The sequence below is a fragment of the Brassica napus genome, chromosome A1, assembly GCF_020379485.1.
Source record: "Brassica napus cultivar Da-Ae chromosome A1, Da-Ae, whole genome shotgun sequence".
Lineage (NCBI taxonomy): Eukaryota > Viridiplantae > Streptophyta > Magnoliopsida > Brassicales > Brassicaceae > Brassica > Brassica napus.
In genome coordinates this window covers 21541952-21563203 of record NC_063434.1, presented here as the reverse complement: position 1 = coordinate 21563203, position 21252 = coordinate 21541952, and the positions used below count along the sequence as shown (strand labels likewise).

The following is a 21252-nucleotide window of genomic DNA, read 5'->3' as shown; positions in this document are numbered from 1 at the left end:
TTATTTTTGGCAACTTATATAATCTCACACAAAAGCAAAATTAGTTAGTCATTTAGTACTTGATGAAAAATATTAATTTAAACCACAAAAAGAACTCGTACGTTTTATAATTAGTAGTTTGCAGTAAATCTTTTCATTATTATAAAACTTTTCTTAACGATAAATCTTCTTATTATATTAAGATGGTGGAACTCGAGGCGAATATAAAACTAAACTTAGTGTCCAGTGTCCACCAATGGAGAGCTCATATACTGACATAAGCAGCACAATCATCGTCAGCATTGACTAGAGGAAATCGATCTTCTTCCTTCTTCATTAACGATCGTTGTCTTCCTTTGCTGAATCAGATCGCTCCGTTGCTGTTCTTTCATGCAGTTAGATCACAGTCAGGTTGTTTCTTGCTAGATTACATGGTCCTCTTTGACATTTCTGATAATTTATTTCGCCTTTAACTTACGTTCATCCTTTGATATCTCTCATTTGGAGGATTAACTTGATTTTTAGTTTGACGTTAACGAGTTTTGGTGACTATCAACCGTATAGTTATTAAAAGGATTAGTCGACGTTGAGTTGACTTCTGGATACAGAGCTTTGGTTTGATTGATTATCAATAACTTGTGTAATAGCATTCATATTTCAGATAGAGGCTAATTTGTTTTTTCTTTCTCTTGTTTGCTTGAAGAACTTATAACTAAAAAGGTTATATGCGAACTTACTTGTACAACCACTTTGCATGCAGAAGGAAGAGGGAAAAAACATAGTCAAGATGACAGTTAGTGGAGATAACTCGGAAACTATAGGTATTGCTCCAACCGAAATGATTTTTGAGCCGATTTTGGAGGATGGAGTTTTCCGGTTTGACTGTTCCGTGGAGCATAGGAAAGCTGCATTTCCAAGTGTTTCATTTAAAAACATCAAAGACAGGGAAGTTCCGGTTATAAGTCACAATGTTCCAGCATATACTCCTACTTGTGTTTCTCTTGAGGAGAAGCAAGTTGTTACTTTTGAGGTTATAAGCGTCTTCTAAAACTTATTTTACAATGTTAATTTTGACATGATCCAAGAACATACCAGTATTTCGGTACTTAATTGTAACTTGTGATGCAGTTTCCTCCTGGCACGTCGTTTTATGGAACGGGAGAAGTTGGTGGCGAGTTGGAGAGAACAGGAAAACGGGTCAGTCATTCTCTTTTGCATACATCATCTATTTATTTCACCTAACTAATTTGGAAAATATAAATGTTCAGGTGTTTACATGGAACACTGATGCATGGGGATATGGCCCTGGAACCACCCCACTGTACCAGTCACATCCATGGGTGCTAGTTGTTCTTCCAACTGGAGAAACTCTAGGTGTTCTTGCTGATACAACACAAAAGTGTGAGGTATATGAATAGCTTAATTTGTTGGTGCCACCTCTTTTACTACTGACCGGGCCCCTCGTTGCTATGTAATATGTCTTCTTCAATTAGAACATATTTTTGTTGTTGTCTAGATTGATCTGAGGAAAGAGGGTATCATAAGAATAATCGCTCCAACATCATATCCAATTATCACATTTGGTCCATTCTCTTCACCCACTGCTGTCTTGGAGTCCCTGTCGCACGCCATAGGTAAGTTTTTTAATGGTTCTCCTTAATCATTTTTCGAACTCTTAATCGTATATCATCTGTTAACTTGGTTCAATGACTATAGAAAAGATCACTAGTTATGATAAATGTTTAAGCAATTTATATGGTTTGAGACTATTTTTTCGTCTTGACTTTTGTTCCTTAACAAGTATTATTCTGCTATAATACTTTATACTTCTTGCAAAAGAAAAGTTATGTACTTTCTTCTTTTTGGATCAAAGTTATATACTTTCTATTTATCAGGAACTGTTTTCATGCCTCCAAAGTGGGCCTTAGGCTACCACCAATGCCGTTTTAGTTATATGTCAGAGAAGCGAGTGGCTGAGGTCAGTGTTTTTGTTTATATTCTGGTTGTTTGGTGAATCTGATGAAATGATGAAAGGTTATAAGTGATTGCAGATAGCTCAAACATTTCGTGACAAGAAGATTCCTGCAGACGTGATATGGATGGATATTGACTACATGGACGGTTTTCGTTGTTTCACATTCGACAAGGCATTTTTTTTTGTTCTGGATATTTCAAGTATATTTTTACCAGTAGTTACCATGGTATGAAATAAAATTAATAATTTATGGAATATAACGTTCAGGAACGTTTCCCGGATCCTAGTGCTTTGGCAAACTATCTTCATAATAATGGTTTCAAAGCGGTATGGATGCTTGACCCTGGAATAAAGAAAGAGGAAGGATATTCTGTCTACGATAGTGGAAGCAAAGACGATGTTTGGGTTAAACAAGCAGATGGGAAGCCCTTCATTGGTATTTCACTTTGGTGTTATGATTTTCATGCTATCTTGTCTTGTTATCTTGATGTATATGCAGCAAATTCCGGAAATTTTATGTTTGGTTTCATTAGGTGAAGTATGGCCTGGACCTTGCGTTTTCCCTGACTATACAAATTCCAAAACTCGGTCTTGGTGGGCTAGTTTAGTTAAAGACTTTATATCAAATGGTGTTGATGGTATCTGGAACGATATGAATGAGCCTGCAGTTTTCAACGTAAACTTTGTCTAACTTACTTTCATCTTTTGTTATTTTATAGTCTGAATCTTTTTCCATTTTTCATGTGTCCTTATTTTGTCTATGCGCAGACAGTGACAAAGACAATGCCTGAGAACAATATTCACTGTGGAGAAGATGAGCTTGGAGGTGTTCAAAACCACTCACACTACCACAACGTATTTTTCTTGTTCTACTCAATTTTAAATTTTCCTATGCATTACTGCATGTATCACATTATCACATTTGCAATGAGTCCTTGCCGTTCTAGATTATCACATTACATAGTGGTTTTGTGTGTGTAATATATAGAGTGATAGACAGACATACAGCTAGTACAAATATCTATTATTGCTACGACAATTATGAATGTCTGTGTTGGTCTCTTAATGTATATTTTAGCCAAAATATAAACATTTTCTTCTTGCGGTAGCTGTCTTTTTGCATGTTTTAGGTACAATTCTAGGCATTTGAAGTTAACACATTGAAGATTGTGTCACTGTCTAGGTCTATGGGACTTTGATGGCAAGGTCAACTTATGAAGGGATTGAGCTAGCTGATAAGAATAAGCGACCTTTTGTATTGACAAGGGCTGGATTCATAGGGAGCCAGAGATATGCTGCTACTTGGACAGGAGATAACCTTTCAACCTGGGAGCATCTACATATGTCTATATCCATGGTGCTTCAGCTGGTAAGAATTTCAAGAGTTTGCTTCATCTTTATCACAACATAAAACCATTGACTGGAATTATCATTCACAATAATTAGTATTGATCTATTTTGTGTGACTATTACGCCTAAATAATCTTGACAACTTAAAAATTTATAAACATAAACATTAACTATAACTTTGCGCGGGTGTTCGGTTTCATTTTTATATACGTAAAAAAGTTTTTCTACATCGTATGGTAAATATTCTTAACATTAACCGTATTTTCAAACGTTTGTAAATCTATTTTGGTTAAGATTCGATTAGAGAAATCTATAATTTAAATTAGGAAAAAACAAACATACTTAAATAGATTCAATAAATATCTTAATGGCATGATAAAGTAATATAATTTTGTATTTCCCTTTTAATAGATTAGATAACCGTCTTGTGTTCCTTAAGCTCCAATGCTGCTTATAACATCATACCTTTTTCTCACTTTAGTAGAGCTAGCCGCATAAATGAGTAAAATATGATTTTGCTGGAAGGTTTCTCATATACGATTGCTACATTATTTTTAACTATGATATGTTAAATTGCATTCAGGGGCTTAGCGGTCAGCCCTTATCAGGGCCAGATATAGGTGGCTTTGGTGGCAATGCAACTCCGCGGCTATTTGGACGTTGGATGGGCGTTGGAGCTATGTTTCCATTCTGTCGTGGCCATTCTGAGGTTGCCACTGATGACCATGAGCCATGGTCTTTCGGAGGAGAGGTATTGCTCCTACTATAAGAAAGATATACACCTGAAAGTATAACTTTTACAAGATATGCATGCCATCTTATAAAGAAAGTCAACTTCTTGTTTTGAGATTTTTATTGTCACTTATGAGCTACTGTCTTTTGATTAGTGTGAGGAAGTCTGTCGTGCCGCATTGAAGAGGCGCTACCAACTGTTACCACATTTTTACACCCTATTTTACATTGCCCATACAACTGGTGCTCCAGTTGCAGCTCCAATCTTTTTCGCTGGTAGCTTTTTTTTTTTGTAAAATATTGTGTTCCATCTCCTGAACTTTCGCAGTTATATATTACTCTTCTCTATATGCAGATCCGAAAGATTTTAGACTAAGGACTGTTGAAAACGCCTTTCTCTTGGGTCCACTTCTCATATATGCAAGGTTTTCTTCTCCCTATTCAGAGTCATTGCTTTCCTTTCCAAAAGCTTGTCATGACTTCACTATGTTATGTGATATATGTTCTGATTTTGGCCACTCGATTGAAGTGTTTAATGCTATTAGAGTGAATTATTGAAACAAGTGATCAGATATGTTGAGCATAATGAATAACAACTTATGAGGTGTTGCACAATTGAATAACAACACTGTCATCAGAAATTTTCACCTTATTTGTTTTTCTTTTAGTCATTGTAACTGTAGAAGCTTTCCGGAAAAATGTTTATTCATTATTTTGAGTTGTTCAGTAGTTTAATCTGCAAAGCATATACTCATCAAGTTGTCTTTGGTTTGTTCTATCATTGTCTAGCACTTTAAATAATCAGGGATCCCATGAATTGCATCACATAATTCCCAAAGGAACTTGGCTAAGGTTTGATTTTGAAGATTCACATCCGGTATGATTGCTGATAGTTCTGACTCTCTCTCCTCTTCTTTCATTGGTAAATAACTTAGATTTTTGTTTTATGATTTCCAAATGTTGTTTACTCGTTTTTTGTGTCAGGATTTACCGACATTATATTTACGAGGTGGATCCATTATATCAGTGGCTCCTCCACATCTACATGTTGGGGAGTTTACTCTGTCAGATGACTTGACCCTACTTGTGTCATTAGATGAAAATGGTAAGTTTAGCTTATGATCCAGATAGAGGAGATCTGCTTTTGGCCTAGGCTATGCAAAAATAGTATATTAAACTGCTGATTCTCTCACGCCTTGAGCGGAAATAAATTAGTTTTTTAAAGAAATTGATAAAATAGTTTTTTAGAGATAAATATTTGGGATTACAATTTAGTTTTGTTTTTGACTTCTTGGTATCAAATTATATAGGTTGAGTTATAGGAAATAAAAGAACACCATTTGAATTTTTGTTTTAATTTTGCTTTGAATTTATTAGTAAATAAGCTATTTCGTTAATGGTAATTTATATTTTTCAAATCTGATAAGTAAATGAGAGAACTATATTCCGAAAACTCAATTGTAAATAATAGTATAGATTTGTTCATCTTGCAACTTATTACTGTTGTCAATCTCTTCTATGTCAGGCAAAGCTGAAGGCCTCTTGTTTGAGGATGATGGAGATGGATATGGCTACACTAAAGGAAAATTTCTAATCACAAACTACATTGCTGAGAAGCATTCGTCCATTGTTACTGTTAAGGTTTCAAAAACTGAAGGAGATTGGCAGAGGCCAAAGCGCCGTGTTCATGTCCGGCTATTACTAGGAGGCGGTGCAATGGTACCGCTCTTTCTCTTGTTAAGAAAATCTTGTGTGTAAAACTATAAGTTCAAAAAAAGTGAATATAAAATAATGTTGAACAGCTTGATGCTTGGGGAATGGATGGAGAGACTATCAAGATTAATGTGCCTTCAGAACATGAAGTTTCAGAATTAATAACCAAGAGCAATGAGAGCTTCAAACTTCATATGGGTAAGTTTAAATCTCATCTTCTAAATATGCATGCAGCTGCGTGTGTAATCAGTTTTGTAACTAGTGAGATGTATTGCTTTTTGGTACCTTGTTACATACTGATGTACACTTCTTTCAGAAAATATAGCTGCTAGCCTCTATCTTAGTATGTGTGGCTCATCATTGTAGCCTTTTGATATTTAGCCATCTGCATGAATTTGCGAACATATTCATAAGAAATAGCTAGACCCAAATTCAAATTTACATAGTTATTTGTGAACTTATAAATAATGTCTTCAATTTGTATTATTAAAATGTAGAAAATACAAAATTGATACCTGAGAAGGAAATGCTACCTGGACAAAAGGGAATGGAACTTTCAAGAATCCCAATTGAGCTGAACAATGGCAATTGGAAACTAAATATAATTCCTTGGATTGGTGGAAGGATATTATCCATGTCACATGTTCCATCAGGTAATAATTAGTTTTCTTTTTACAAGTAAAGCTTATGAGAAAGGTTGTGTCCATGATTACTTACAATTTTTGTTGATTACAATTTTCAGGAGTTCAATGGCTTCATAGCAGGATAGATATCAATGGCTATGAAGAGTACAGCAGTACTGAGTACCGGTCATCTGGATGCACTGAGGAATATAATATCATTGAGTAAGTTTACTTTGACAATCTCTTTCACACATACTTATTCTTTTACGAGGCTGAATCTTGATATGAAATACAATAGTGCAAAGAGTTCCCTTCTGCATCAGTTTCTCATGTTATGGAAGGCAACGCTCTCTGCATTAATTTTATTTATGTTAATCTGAACTGATTGTTTCATCTCATGTAGGACGGATTTAGAACATGCAAGTGAAGAAGAATCTCTTATCTTAGAAGGTGATGTAGGCGGTGGACTGGTTCTTCAGCGTAAAATTAACATACCTAGTGACAACCCCAACATTCTTCGTATTGCCTCTACCATTGAAGCTCGAAGTGTCGGTGCTGGTTCTGGTGGATATTCAAGGTTTGTCTACTTGCTTCAAGCTTTCCTAACATTATTGCAAGGTTACATAACCGTAGCAGTGAAACCGTTTAGTAATCTTTGTTGTGTAATTTAAGTAGAGTTTTCAGACAATAGGTTGCTTGCAATTCATTGGAAGGTTCATTTGATGATGGTTACTAAACGCTGCAGGCTGGCATGCTTAAGAGTCCATCCAACTTTCACTCTTTTTCATCCAACCGAATCATTTGTGTCCTTCACATCGATTGATGGATTAAAGCATGAGGTTTGGCCAGATTCTGGAGAGCAAATATATGAAGGAAACAACATCCCACATGGTAAGTAGTACCTGTACGCTCTTCATATTGTTCTCATGTTTTAGTCAATAGCTGCAGTAGAAACACTTGCGCTTTGATGAATAACATAAAAAAAAAAAACACTAGCAAAAGGGTTGGTTTAAAACTGGTGGAAAACCTTTCTTTATTGATCAACAGTAGTTGTTTGGCAAATGAATAACTTTCCAAACATATCGAGCATGTAACATATGTTTAAACTCATACTCCTATGTTTCTGTTTTCTAGGTAAATGGATGCTGGTGGACAAGAGCCTCAATCTACAGCTGGTAAACATGTTCGACGTTAGTCAGGTTGTCAAATGTATTGTCAACTGGGACAGTGGAACGGTTAACTTGGAGCTATGGTCTGAGGACCGACCAGTTTCCAAGGAATCTCCTCTGGAAATAGAGCATGAATATGAAGTCACAAGTTTCCCATAATTGTACTGCAAATGTGTTTAACTCATTTCCTCAATTCGCAAGAATCTACTTCGCTAGTTGTACTTGGGTCGTTCAGTTTTCTATGCACTAATAAGCGAATCAGCAGTGTTTGTTTAAGCATATAAAACATATTAACATATATAAGTACTACTAGGTTAAGACCCGCGCCTTGCACGGAATGAATATTATATATAAATTATTTTTAAGTATAATATATATTTTTTACATATTATGAAATAATAAATATATATTGAATAATTAAAAATTTTAGTAACTATTACATATATAATTAAATTGGTACAAATACTTAAATAAATTTTATTAATCCAGACAAACACTTTTTCTATTTTATATGTTATAAAATTAAGTTTAAATGATATTAACATAGATATATAGTACATTTTTAATATTTACATCTGTTAAAAAATATTTTATACTCATATTATTTTTGATTGTTTTATTTCCGTATAACAAAAATTTTAAATCAATGATAACAATAAAAAATTTGTGGGATGTTTAATAGTTTTAGTAATTTCTAATTTTAAAAACATTCAATGCAAAGTTTAAAATCTAAATATTAATTTGTCAATAATTGTTCAAATTTTCTATCAAAAATATTCAAAGCAAATTCGAAATTAAAATACATATGTATTTTATATGGTATATAATTTATTATAAAAAATATTAATATGCATATATAAAATATTTATTAAATAAGATTTCATACTTATGTAATTTTGCAATCATTGTATCTTGTTATAACATAAATTTTAAACCATGGATCACAAAAATTTCAATGTGAAATTTTTAACAACTTTATTCATTTATATTCATTTTTAAAAATTCAAAATATAACATATATGAAAAAAATCTAAATTTTTATTATATAGTTAATGTGGTTGTTTAATTTATTTTAATAAGTTAAAATTGTAAAAAAAATGATAGAGAATAGGCTAATTTTTATCAAATATTTATTATTCAAAATCATTAATTGTCATATATACTTTAGCCACATTAGGTAATTCCATGATTTTTATTTAAGAAAACAATGAATAACATTTATGATTAATTTATGGTTAGTTTAATAAAAAGCTTATTATATATTTATATGGACCAACATATTTTCCTAAGGATTCTTAGAATGATTGTGGTGATGACATGTGGCTACAAAAATATGTTGTAATGCTTCTCTTTTAATATATAGGGGATTAGAAGTAGTGGGATACTTTGAACCGTACTTTGCTGGCATGAATAAATATGAGAAATCTTTTTATTACTAGGTGATAAACCGCGCTCTGCGCAGAACGAGTGACCAAAAGAATTTTTTTTTTTAATTTATATATATTAAAAAATTTATATATGGAACAAAAGTGTGAATGTATATATAATGTAAGCTTAAGTGTTTTTTTGAAAAAAAAATTGTGTGTAATTGGTTATGTGTAAATTAGATTGATGTTATTTAAAAAATAGGTTTAATAGTATGCAATAACTTTTATTAATTTATTATGAATTTAAGACAAAACAAAACATAGGAAATAGAATTATTGATTTCATAATAAAAAAAATATGATATAACATTCAAAGAAACATATATAATAGAAAAATAAAATATGATAGAAACAAACTTTAAAGAAACAAATAAAAAGGGGTATAGTGAGTCAATGAATTGTAGAAGGAGTATATTTATATTAAGAAATCATTGCCCATGTGGTTAATGAAACATAAAATAATCACCGTAATTAAAGAAAATATTACATATTTGATTTCACGTAACTTGCGCTCCAATCGTAATCGCAACTTACCTTAATTTTGTAAATAGTTAAATCAAACTTCCTTTATATGACACAATTAATAATAATAATAAAACTCATGATTATTAATTAATTACAATAATTTGAATGCATAATCTAACTTCCTTATATACAAAAGTTAAGTTGTTGTTTCCAATTTTGTAACCATAATCGACGTTATATTATTACAAAAAATGATCAAAAATAATGGTCCACGCCTTGTTACCATTTGTAATTTAAAAATATATCAAAGTTATTAGAAGTTTCCTTTTAACAATCATTAATCACGGTTGTGCTCGTAAATCATGTTTCTTTAATATCACCCAGATTTGAATTTGTATTTTTTTTAATTCATGCTATTAGACAACGTGATTTCGTAACAATCATTAAATGTGATAAGTCCTTAAACAGAATTATACAGGTCATCGTGATTTTGTTATAGTTAGACATTTAATTAATTTGTAGACACTATAATTAGCCATTTTTCTTGAATTAGACTATATGTAGACATTATACTTAGATTGTGTCTAACTATCTATAAAATGCTATACAATATATATAATTGTATAACTATATATAAAATGGTATACAATATTTTTGTCTCAATCTATTTAACTTGATCATAGATATTATAATTTTAACGGTAATATTTTGTTACATGAAATCCGATATATATACACATAATGGTATAATCCGAAACATCATGATTATAAATTGGTCATGTGCATATATATATATATATATATCTCTTTTATTTAACTATTTAACTTTAAGAAGTATAATTTATAACACGTATATTACCAAAAAATTGTTATCTCATATATAAGTAACTTTGTAAGTATAGGAAATAATAATAATAATAATAATAATAACAACGCATTAAACATGAACGTCAATGTTTTGTTCGTCATTGTAATGAAAAAAAAAACATATATTATATTAGTAAAGTTATAATCTAATGATCAATGGCAAGTAATGGCAATTATTGTAATTAGTCTAGTTAACAAAGGATTTTTAAATATAGGGTATGAGAGAGCTTGTGGTGATGCCACATAGGAAATGGCAATTTTGATAATAACACATCAACTTAAGGTTAGTTATCTATAATGTTCCTCAAATAATATAAAAGAGATATTTAAGATGATAATAATATGAAAAAGAAAATGATAGTGGAAATAATCGTGAGTAATAAAAAGGAAAAATTGGATAAATAGGACACTTTGAACTTGGATTTGTCACATTAGGATTTCTAGAAGATATTTTAGGAAAATAGGATTTTAGATCTTGTAAAATACCAAAGTACCCTTAATTTACCAATTATGTTGAATTTAAATTATAAATTATAATAATTTTCGTAATAGATTTTAATGTTAAAATTAAAATCTATAAAAATTAAAAAATAAAAAAAACACTAAATGGGAAAAAAGGAGACGCGGGATGCCGCAAACCTAATTCCCCTTTCTCTTTGTCTTCTCCGTCGTAGACTCGTCGCTCTCCCACGGCGATTTAGGGTTCAACGGTGAGAAGCTCTGTTCTTCGTCGGTGTTTCATCAGCCCGTGGTCTCTACTCTCGTCTCCGTCACCATCCTTTTCGATCTCACTGAAGACACAACGGCTGCGAATCGTTCTTCCTCTTCGTCGGGTCAAATCGATTTTCGAAGTGTTCTTCCATCAATTTCGCCTCTCAATCTCACAATTCTTCACAGAAGGTATTGGATTTCATCTATAGATTCTCATATTAAACGAAATCGAAGTGTTCTTCCATTAAAGCTTGATTTTTTTTTAAAATGATTTGCCGTGTTTCTTAAAATAATTTTGTTTCACGGATTGGTTGATATTATTGAAACCTTTACATGTGTGATGATATTGAAACCTTTACATGTTGAACTAATAATTTTGTCACGGTTTGTAGCTATGTCTGAGGAGCTACCGAAGAGGCTTTTTAAGGAGGGCGAGGAGCCCCGAGTTACTCAGATCAACAACAACTGCAGGATCGACTACATAATCCGAAAGTTCCAAGCGTGGCTGCCAAAGGAGTTGGATGTCGTGAAGAAAGACCCAGTTTTTCATCAGATTTTTAAGCTCCATGAGAATGGTCTTGGATACTCTGCGAGGGTGATACACAGCTTCTTGTGTAGGGAGCTGGTGACTTTCTTACAGCACGAGCTATGGTTTGTCTTTGCGAGGAGACCGCTTCGATTCTCATTGCAAGAGTTCCACGCCGTAACCGGGTTTGAATGCGATACTCACATTTCGATTGAGGAGTTTGAAGAGTGGAAATATGATGGTGGTTTCTGGAGCAAGGTTTTGAGGAGAAAAGATGGAACAATTACACTCTTCAACCTGTGGACTAAGGACAAGGAAGCTGTAAAGAAATGGAAGAATGCAGATCGCATACGTCTTATCTACTTGGCGATCATTCTTTGTGTGGTATTGGCGAGAGATGAGAAGGCTAATATCCCCCTGAAGTACATCGCGGTGGTCATGGATCTTGACAGAGTTCGAAGGTATCCTTGGGGAGTTGCTGCTTATGACCTTCTCTGCAAATCCATAGCCAAAAATCGTTCCCAACTGAAGGAAAAGACCACTAGCTATGTCTTGGATGGCTTCTCATACGCCTTGCAGATTTGGGCAATGGAAGCGGTGCCAAAAATCGGGAAGCTTTGTGGAAAAAAGCTGGATAAGGGTTTCAAGGACGGTCCTAGATGCATAAACTGGATGGGAGCTGCGAAGGTGTCATATGAGGAGATCATTCGCTTGGAGGAGATTATTACACCCAAGGTAATTTTATCTATTTATGACGACTCTTTCCGGTTTGAAATGAGTAGTTAGTATCTAACTGTATTTCCCTGTCTTGTGTAGGATGACATCTACCCATACATCTCATGGACAGGAAATTATGATGTTGTCAAAGCTCAGGCGTTTCGCAGAGATGATGATGTGGAGGATGACAGAATCAAGGTTCTGATGGAGATGATAAAGAAGGGGCATGATTTTAGTGAGCATGTTTGGGAAACTGAAGAAAATGAAGTGATTTCTTTATCTCTCGATGACGAATCAGCTGTGAATGATGAAGCAAGCGTGAATGTTGAAGCAGCCGAGAGTGATGACGACTTTCAGACTCCGAAAGGATCAAAAAACGTTGGTTCTAGATCAAAGAGGGGTAAAAAGAGGCTTCCCGATCGTGGTATGGAGAAGAGAAAGCATAAGGTTCTCGCAAGTGGCGCAAAGCAAGCTCCTTTTAATGAAGACATGAAGGCTTTTATGACACAGTTGTTTGAGCACAACTTCTCTGGAATGGAACAAAGGATACAGAAACAGATGGCCGAGACATTTGAGCAGATGCGGACAGAGCTTAAACAATCACGTAAGGAAGCCAGCGTTGAAGTTGAGCTTGGAGAGCCTTCACCGACAAAGCCATCGACGAGCCAGGCACCGTTGAGGAGGTCCACACGCGGGGTAAACAAACACTAGTCTTCACCATCCTCTTCAATGTTATTTTGTCTTGTTTAAGTTCGTGGTTTGCGTGTCTGTTTGTTTTATTGGCATCTAAGTTATCGGCCTGAATTTTGTTGTACTTTATAAGGTCTCGGTTTGTATGTGTGCTTGGTGTGTAAGTGTTCTTGGTTTGTAAGTGTCTTGTTTGAACTTATGTAATGGTCTGGAACTTTTATGTAAAATAATTATTAATGATAATGTATTTTGGTATCTCAATTATTGCTTATTTGTCATGAAATAACAGGATGGTTCCGAGACTACATTCGATGTGAATTATAGTGAAGCAGATGATTTGGGTCGCGGGATAGGTACACAAGGGGTTGAAGGGCTTTCTCAGACGTCGTATGTGCCAGGCTTTGATCCATCTCAGGACAAAAAAGAAGAAGACTGGTGGACTCCAATGACTTCGGTCCGAGGTTCAGTGGATAATCCAGTAAAGAAAGAAAAGACAGAGATGAATACAGCTCCACCGCCGTCACAGTGGGAGAAATGGTGCAAAAGAAAAGGTCATGGACTTCAGCTTAGCGATTCACCATTGCCAGAAGATGCTTCTCCGCAGGCGTCACTTTATTATATCTCCGAAGAGTCATGGAAAGGATTCACGGAATGGGCATTAAAGCCTATACCTTTAACAATTGGTCCTACATGCTTTAATTTGTCTGTAGCTACAAGAGTAGTAAGTGCTGGAAAATGGCTTGGAAACGAGGTAATGAATCTTGTACTAACCTTTAGTGAATTTATCTTCCTAACACTTCTTATATGCTATATTACTTAACTTTCATTGTAAATTTTTAGGAGATGGATGCGGTTATGTTTATATGGCGTGTGAACACTACATTGAATCGTTGGGCCCCTCGGCGTGTTGCTTTCATGAGTGCTATGTTTTGCCTCCAAGTAGACGCTGCATACAAGAAGTTTTTACCAAACAAAAAAGCCTATCAATTGCCTGATTTCCTTCTTGGGTACGGCAGAGGAGAGCTTCCATCTCATGGGCGGACTGATCTAGTTTGGGGTGTTGATGTTGATCGACTCTACTTTCCTCTGTTTGTAAATGGTAACCATTCAGTTCTTTTTACATCCTAGTATACATTTCTTCGTTTACAAATTTTTGTGGACACGAACGCAGGTAATCACTGGGTTGGTGTCTGTGTAAACATCATTGAAAGAAAAGTAGAAGTCTTTGATTGCGGTCGGGGAAAGAACAGACAGTACGTTGAGAAGTTTGCTGCTATCATTCCTAGGATTGTGAAGTCCGTTGCACCACAAGAAAGACAGAAGCAGCTACTCCTCTCATCATATTCTATCGTGGATGTGCCTATGAAGTTGAGATTGAATAAAAGTTGTTGTGATTGCGGTGCATACGCTTTGAAGCACTTGGAATGCTCGCTGCTTGGTCTTGACGTCAGTTTAGTGGATGATGAAATCATTATGGGTTGTAGACAGAAGATTGGAGTGGACTTATGGGAGGCTGCACACGACCCCATCTTTGCTGAGGTTATGACACGATATGTGCCTTCACCATGGGAGAGGTCTGAGGTCTTTGACCTGGAGGATGATTGATTAACTGTGATTTTAGTAGTTTGGTTTGTTAGAATTAGAAAACAACTTTGGCTTTGGTATTTGATTTGAATTAAGAAACAACTCTAGCTTTGATTTTGTATAAATTATGAAACAACCCTATAAAGAACAAAATCATAAAAACTGAGGACCCAAACCCTAAACAAACCCTTAACTAAAACCATAACCATAGACATACCCTAACCAAACCCTTAACTTAAACCATAACCATAGACATACCCTAACCAAACCCTAAAACCATAATACAATCATGATTCTTAATCATACCCTAAACAAACCCTAAATCTGTAATTCATAGTCAAACCCTTAACCCTAAATAAACTCTAAAACCATAACCGTAGACATACTCTAACCAAACCCTTAACTAAAACCAAATACAAATTAATCCAACGCCTCAAACACACACCTATTTATTGATTATTTTTGTACATTGGTCACTATCTAAGTACGTCCGTCCACTATGTTTGATAGATGTTTAAACACTAATTTAGAGGGTTCAAAGACAAAGTTCTTGTGGTGTTATCGATAAATTCAAAATGATTTTTTTCTGCTCTGCCTTAGCTAGAATACGCGTTCTGGGAGTATGAAACGACGTAGTTTTGGTTATTTTTTTGACCTAATCTCTTTTCTTCCTCATTCTTCCTCGACAGAGAGATTGCAGCGGCGAAAATTTGGAGATCGACTCCCTCATGTCTTCAGTAAATTCTTCATCCACTACAAGAGATCGCCTCGCGAAACAACGGGGAATTCCCACAAGATGCAATTGCGGTGAGGCAGTGAATCGTTTCACTTCAAAAACAATTCAAAATCCGGGAAGATTATTTCATTGTTGTCCTTTGGGATCTCAAAAGGTTAGTCATGTTATCATATAACTGTCTCGTTGTTGTCCGATGAGAGTAGAATTAGTCAATCTAATTGTGTATTGGATGTTACTGATGAAGGACAAAACCCACTTGTTCAAATGGACTGACAAGTCAGTTGTTGAGGAGATTGAAGACTTCCAAGACCTGTTTGACGTGTTACTCGTTGACAATTCCGAGTTTCAGAAATCAGTGAGAGCTGGTGAGGCCATGATGACACGCCATGAGAGTAGAATTCAAGAGATGGAAGATGCAATGTGCCATTGCGAAGAGAAGACCTTGGAATGCATTAGGGAACTTAGGGGCATAAAAGCTTTGTTTGTGTGTTGTTTGGTGATGGTCTTCTTGTACCATATCTATGCATGATGTTCAACTACTTTTATGTGCTTCCTCAACTTGTTGTTTCTTATTTTCAAAGAAGTTAAGACCATGTTTCTTGTTATTTCGAGGTGATCATCATCTACTGAAACGAATTATTTTGCAATTACTTTGATTGTTACTAGAATAAATCGATTTGTCTCTATAGTTTAGCAAATACCAAATTGTCAAATAGGTTCTTAAACAGAAGATCAAATTGTTTCAAAAGCAATAAAGAAAAAAACAGAGACAGATGCAGACACATAACAAACTAGATGGGTAAATCGCATGTTCCTCTCTTGTGTCCTTCAGTTCCACAACGGCTACACTTATGCTTTTTATTCTTCTTTGATCCTTGAGAAGATGCGATCTTGTCTTCTACTGATTCATACCTTCTCTTTACTGGTCGACCAGCACTCTTTCTTGTCTTTGGTGGTAAAACCTTTGCAAGTTTAACCTCAGCAGGGACATTCCATTCTGACTCTACAACTGCTATTGGATTAATGGAATCTGCATAGGCGGTTCTCCACGCTGCAGTGCTGTATAAGGCGTCAGTGAATCTGTGCACTTCCATACCTGTCAATCTCAAAAAAAACTTGATCAATATGAAGTCTATATGATGAAAATCCCGAAAATAAATAATTCTCAAGTATTCATGTGTTTATACTTCCATACCTCGTGAATAAATTGCAGGAATGGCGTGTCGGCAAGGAATTTTTCCTATATCATACTTACCACATGTGCATGTTCTTCTTTCCAAATCAACATGACAATCATATATGTCTCCTTTTACAACCGATCTGAAGTTGTCAACCTTGTAAACCTGGAATCCTTTTGCCTTCACAATTCTCCTATCAATCTTTCTCTCCACCTTAGCGGTTAAAGGATCTAGATGCTTTGAGCTTAACAAGCGACGCTCATAGAACCATCGAGTCAACAGTTCTCTTATACTATCAAGCAAAGGAATAACCGGATATTCTCTAGGTATTCTAAGAACTGAATTTATAGACTCTGCAGGGTTCGTGGTCCTAATGTCATACCTGGAACCAGGGAAGAGAGAACGAGCCCATTTGCGCACATCAGCCTCCCGTAGATATCTTCCAAGCTCAGGACTCATATCAAAAATTTCGGTGATACGTTCTTGAAATTCAGTGTATCTATATGCCCGTGAAGCCTTTTCTACCAACGCAGTCAATCCTTTTGTCTTGAAAAATGAGACCACATTGGTCAATAAGTGATGAATGCAAATTCCATGTGCTGATCGAGGGTAGACAGTCCCAATAGCTTTAGAAATAGACGCATTTCTATCTGAGACAAAAGCTAGGTCTTGACAATCAGCAATAACCACTTTCAACTGTCTGAAGAACCACCCCCAAGAATCGTCATTCTCTGAATCAACAACCCCAAATGCAATCGGATACAAATTAGAGTTACCATCTACAGCAGTAGCAACAAGAAGTGTCCCTTTGTATTTATTTTTCAGAAAAGTTCCGTCAACAACAATCACCCTTCGCATTGCATTGTAGAATCCTCTAACTGATTGCCCAAATGACATAAATAGATACATGAATCTTCCCTTCTCATTAGTTTCATAGTGAGTATGCGTACCAGGATTTGCTTCTTTAATCATATGCAGATATGCTGGTATTTTAGAGTAACTGCGATCTGGTATACCTCTAGCAGCTGCAATAGCAAACTCACGAGCTTCCCAAGCGTGCCAATAAGTAATCTCACAACTATGCTCCATTCTCATAAATTGAATGATGTCATTCGGTTTTGGGCCATCGTTTGCATCATCAAATCGATGTTGTATCAGAGTCCCAATTGTTCTTGCTGATGCTGTTTTTCCGAATTTCCTTTTCTTTGAAGGAGCACATGAATGTCTTCCATCACATTGGTTGATCATGAAATATGTAGACCCATCTATTCCTTCTGCACGCACAGTCCAGTTGCACAATGCATCTTTACATCGAATATACCACCATTTTCTCGTGGATTTGATAACAGTGTAATCGAAATTATTCTTCATCGCTAAAATTTCCATTGTTGCCTTCAGAACCCCTTTACTTGTGAAAATTTGATCCTTCTTCACGAAGTCTCCTCTCCAAGCTCGACCATCCTTATCACTGTCTCCATTGTTTTGAAAAAGTTCAATGTTTTCACTCCTTAAAGGACCGCAACCATCTGCAGCGACATGATTCGTTCTTTTAACAAAAGACTCCTTTGACGGCTTGACAAACTCTGCTCGATTTATCTCAGGAACTTCTTCATCCTCAACATTACTTGAATCGCAAGGCTCCTTATTCAAATCGATATTGACTCGTTCCTTTTGATTTACACCGGAAACAGAGAACATCACACACAAGGTAGTAGACGATTCCCTCTTTGCATAGCCCACAAAATTAGATGCTTGCCGATCATTGGTGATAATAATAGGAGGATTCCCTTTTTGATTCAACAACGAATAACTGAACTCGGCATTAATGGCATTATGGTCCACCCCATAATCCTCACACACCATTATCTTGAGCTGCTTCAACGTAGTAGTAGTTGCTAATGTTACCATTCGACCACGCCTTTCTTTGTCTACCACGAAACTCCAGTCATCACCGCGACTACACATCCATTCACCCGATTTGACATAGATTAGAACCATGTTGTATTGATAGAGAAAAGAGAGATGATTATGTCGATGAAGAAGAGAGAAACACAAAGAACGACGACAAAAGATCGTGGGAGAAGGAGAAAAACGTGGGAGAAAATATTCTTGGAGATATTTAGGGAAGATTTAGTTTAGATTTAGGAAACATCTTTAACCGATTATGGAAGTTTCCATATTTTTCGGATTTCCTGTAGAATGTATAACCTATGTAAGTCAGAACACAGTAGAGTAGATGTGAAACATATTCTTCCCTAGGCGCCACATAAGGTAAAAGGCAGACCACATCATGGCTCCAAATATAGATAGGGTATATCAACGCATTGTGGCTACATGTCGTAACCAAGCTAAAGGTATAAGAAAGACATCTTTCTTGATTATAACGTAACGTAACCTAGCTTTGGTTAGAATATATAAGAAAAGATAGGTTACGTTGTATACCAAAGATATATCTATGTATAAACATTAGTAGCCGAATTCTAGACTAAGTAGATGACCAGAATGAGTATTATAACTGTAGCTAGAAGATGAAATAAAATATGATTCATTTTAAAAAAAAAAACAATTTAAACATATATATTGTCATACTTATGTTTCCAATAGTTTTGATATTTTTTAACATTTTTAAAATTCAGTTTACTATTTTTTCTATTAAAAAAGGGTAAAATATGTCCAGAATTGTCCAAAATATCAGAAATCCTATTGTGACAAATAAAAGTTCAAAGTGTCCCATTTTTCCAATTTTCCCTAATAAAAACGGAAGTGAGATGAAGGGTCAAATGGTAACTACAGTTTTGAAAATATAAACGATAAGAAATTTAAGTATGGTACAGTGTAATTGAGGTTTATGCAGTTTAGAGAATAAATGCGAATTTGCTAAAAAAAAAGTGTGGTTTTGATTGGAAAAATAATGTAAAATAAATTAATTAATACAATCAGAAATTAAATTGTTCTCTTAGTGATAATGTCATAATATTATTATTTTTATTTTTATAATTTTAAATATATAAATAAAATTGAAATAAAATTCTAATATATATATATATATATATATAATTATACAGTATACAATATATTATATTTTCTGTTAAAATATTGGGGGTTTTGCAAATATGAGTCAAAACTTGAAATCAAACACAAAACTAACCTATAATTTTTTGGAACTTTGATTGCCTCTTTCACCTCCAAAGTTCAGATTATTCACGAAAATACCATCACTTTTTTTTTCTTTTTTTTTTGAAAATGCATATTTTACTCTATCATCCTCTAGTATTCACAATATTGTCATTGCCATCAATACACCAACCACCATGAACAACCAATTTGAAGCTCTTAATGCACCTAAAAATCGATTTACACTATTTCTCAATTATTATGAACTAAAAACACCATCTCTTTTACTTTCTCTCCATATTCATCCAAAAAACACAAGATTTTGATTTTAAAATTTTTATGGTTCATAGAGCCATTGAAGCTTACGATTCTTGGTGGGTCACTTTTGTTTGAGATTCTGGGTGCTTGGAGAAGACTTACGTGTGCTAAACAATTTATCTCACTGGTTGAAACTATGAAATCAGTTGTTTTCCCAGATCTGTTCGTCGTCGTCTGGCTGGTCAATGCAGAGGTTAGTTTTGCAATTGACTTTTAAATGTGTTTTTATAGACGACTTACATGGAAGTTGTCCATCTTTGTTTGTTAAAAAAAAATTTGAGACGAATTACCTGTAAGTCGTCCAGTAGAAAATTAATGAATCAATATTTTGTTTTACCTAGACGACTTACATGGAAGTCGTCTCAGGTTAGTTTTGCAATTGAAAAATAAAACAAAAAAAATTATTTTTTGTGGATGACTTACACGAAAGTCGTCCGTCCGACGACTTACATTGAAGTCGTCCATGATTTTACTCCGAGATTCTGGTCAAACCTTGCTTATCTTGGACGACTTCCATGTAAGTCGTCGGACGGACGACTTCCATGTAAGTCGTCTAGAAAAAAATAATATTTTTTTGTTTTATTTTTCAATTGCAAAACTAACCTGAGACGACTTACATGAAAGTCGTCTAGGTTTAACAAAATATTGATCTTTTAGTTTTTTATTGAACGACTTACGTGTAAGTCGTCCAGAAAATGTCAAATTTCTGACACAATCCGGTCAAATGCAAAACTAACCCGTTTTCTCTCGAGTTTTTTTTTTAACAAGCAAAGATGGACGACTTCCATGTAAGTCGTCTAGGTTGAAAATCAATTGCAAAACTAACATAAATGGACGTCTTCCTAGAAGTTTGCCAGACGACCTCCGTGGAAGTCGTCTGCGTCAATGTTTAATACTTTCATTTTTTCTAAAATTATAAAGAATTTTTTAACATTTTCTTGTTAATTCATGTCTACTAATCAATATTTTAGCTACTGAATTAAATTTATAACTTAATTTGTGATATTTATGAGGTTACCAACATTCATGTTTATTAAAGTTTTTAGCTGATCCGAGAAGATTTCTGTGGAACTCTTCTACGCTAGTTTTTGAATAACTTGTATTTTTAAGAGTATTAAGTAACTTCAAAATATGTAAAACTCATATTTTCAAAATATGTATTATGCCTTAGTTTTACTAAATTTGACTAAGTTTTTCAACACAAAATTGTAAAAGTTGTGATATGTTTTGACTAGTTACTATTGCTTGTTTCCATCTTAAGTATGCACCAATGATGATTATTGCTATGAGTGGGTAAAATTTTATATCAATGACTTAAGTACCATTATTGTTATATGCATCAATGATTTTTTTTGCTATGAGTGAGTAGAATGGTTAAA

At 34.5% G+C, this 21252-nt stretch overlaps 3 protein-coding genes across 4 annotated transcripts; 2 read left to right on the top strand and 1 right to left on the bottom strand.

Moving 5' to 3' along the window:
• Positions 1–211: 211 nt before the first annotated feature.
• LOC106352948 (alpha-glucosidase 2) lies at positions 212–7820 on the top strand. Its single transcript, XM_013792598.3, has 23 exons — positions 212–390; positions 740–1009; positions 1108–1176; positions 1248–1385; positions 1496–1613; positions 1875–1957; positions 2031–2126; positions 2222–2390; positions 2488–2630; positions 2723–2809; positions 3138–3323; positions 3888–4055; positions 4192–4312; positions 4392–4461; positions 4826–4913; positions 5021–5141; positions 5562–5755; positions 5839–5947; positions 6247–6402; positions 6492–6594; positions 6776–6949; positions 7118–7263; positions 7507–7820. Exons 1-23 carry the CDS (start codon positions 370–372, stop codon positions 7698–7700), a joined length of 3024 nt encoding a protein of 1007 aa, XP_013648052.1. The 5' UTR covers positions 212–369; the 3' UTR covers positions 7701–7820.
• Positions 7821–10653: 2833 nt separating this feature from the next.
• LOC106352949 lies at positions 10654–14497 on the top strand. 2 transcript variants are annotated; one of them, XM_022689218.2, is made up of 4 exons: positions 10655–11199; positions 11403–12271; positions 12353–12949; positions 13233–14497. In XM_022689218.2, exons 2-4 carry the CDS (start codon positions 11405–11407, stop codon positions 13761–13763), a joined length of 1995 nt encoding a protein of 664 aa, XP_022544939.1. In that variant the 5' UTR covers positions 10655–11199; positions 11403–11404; the 3' UTR covers positions 13764–14497. The 2 variants fall into 2 exon arrangements, with proteins under 2 accessions (XP_022544938.1, XP_022544939.1); XM_022689217.2 differs by having other exon boundaries at positions 10654–12271.
• Positions 14498–15926: 1429 nt separating this feature from the next.
• Positions 15927–19299, bottom strand: LOC106356749. The gene is made up of 2 exons (XM_048736780.1): positions 16459–19299; positions 15927–16359 (listed from the first exon to the last, which is right to left on the bottom strand). Exons 1-2 carry the CDS (start codon positions 18437–18439, stop codon positions 16055–16057), a joined length of 2286 nt encoding a protein of 761 aa, XP_048592737.1. The 5' UTR covers positions 18440–19299; the 3' UTR covers positions 15927–16054.
• Positions 19300–21252: the final 1953 nt, after the last annotated feature.

Excerpts from the sequence above, each read along its gene's own strand:
- LOC106356749 (XM_048736780.1), bottom strand. The coding sequence starts at position 18,439 with ATGGTTCTAATCTATGTCAAATCGGGTGAATGGATGTGTAGTCGCGGT. Across the intron at positions 16,360-16,458 it reads TCCTGCAATTTATTCACGAG|GTATGGAAGTGCACAGATTC; the intron begins GTATGGAAGTAT and ends TGAGATTGACAG.
- LOC106352948 (XM_013792598.3), top strand. The coding sequence starts at position 370 with ATGCAGTTAGATCACAGTCAG. Across the intron at positions 391-739 it reads TGCAGTTAGATCACAGTCAG|AAGGAAGAGGGAAAAAACAT; the intron begins GTTGTTTCTTGC and ends CTTTGCATGCAG. Across the intron at positions 4,914-5,020 it reads ATTTTGAAGATTCACATCCG|GATTTACCGACATTATATTT; the intron begins GTATGATTGCTG and ends TTTTTGTGTCAG.
- LOC106352949 (XM_022689217.2), top strand. The coding sequence starts at position 11,351 with ATGATATTGAAACCTTTACATGTTGAACTAATAATTTTGTCACGGTTT. Across the intron at positions 12,272-12,352 it reads AGGAGATTATTACACCCAAG|GATGACATCTACCCATACAT; the intron begins GTAATTTTATCT and ends TGTCTTGTGTAG. Across the intron at positions 12,950-13,232 it reads TGAGGAGGTCCACACGCGGG|GATGGTTCCGAGACTACATT; the intron begins GTAAACAAACAC and ends ATGAAATAACAG.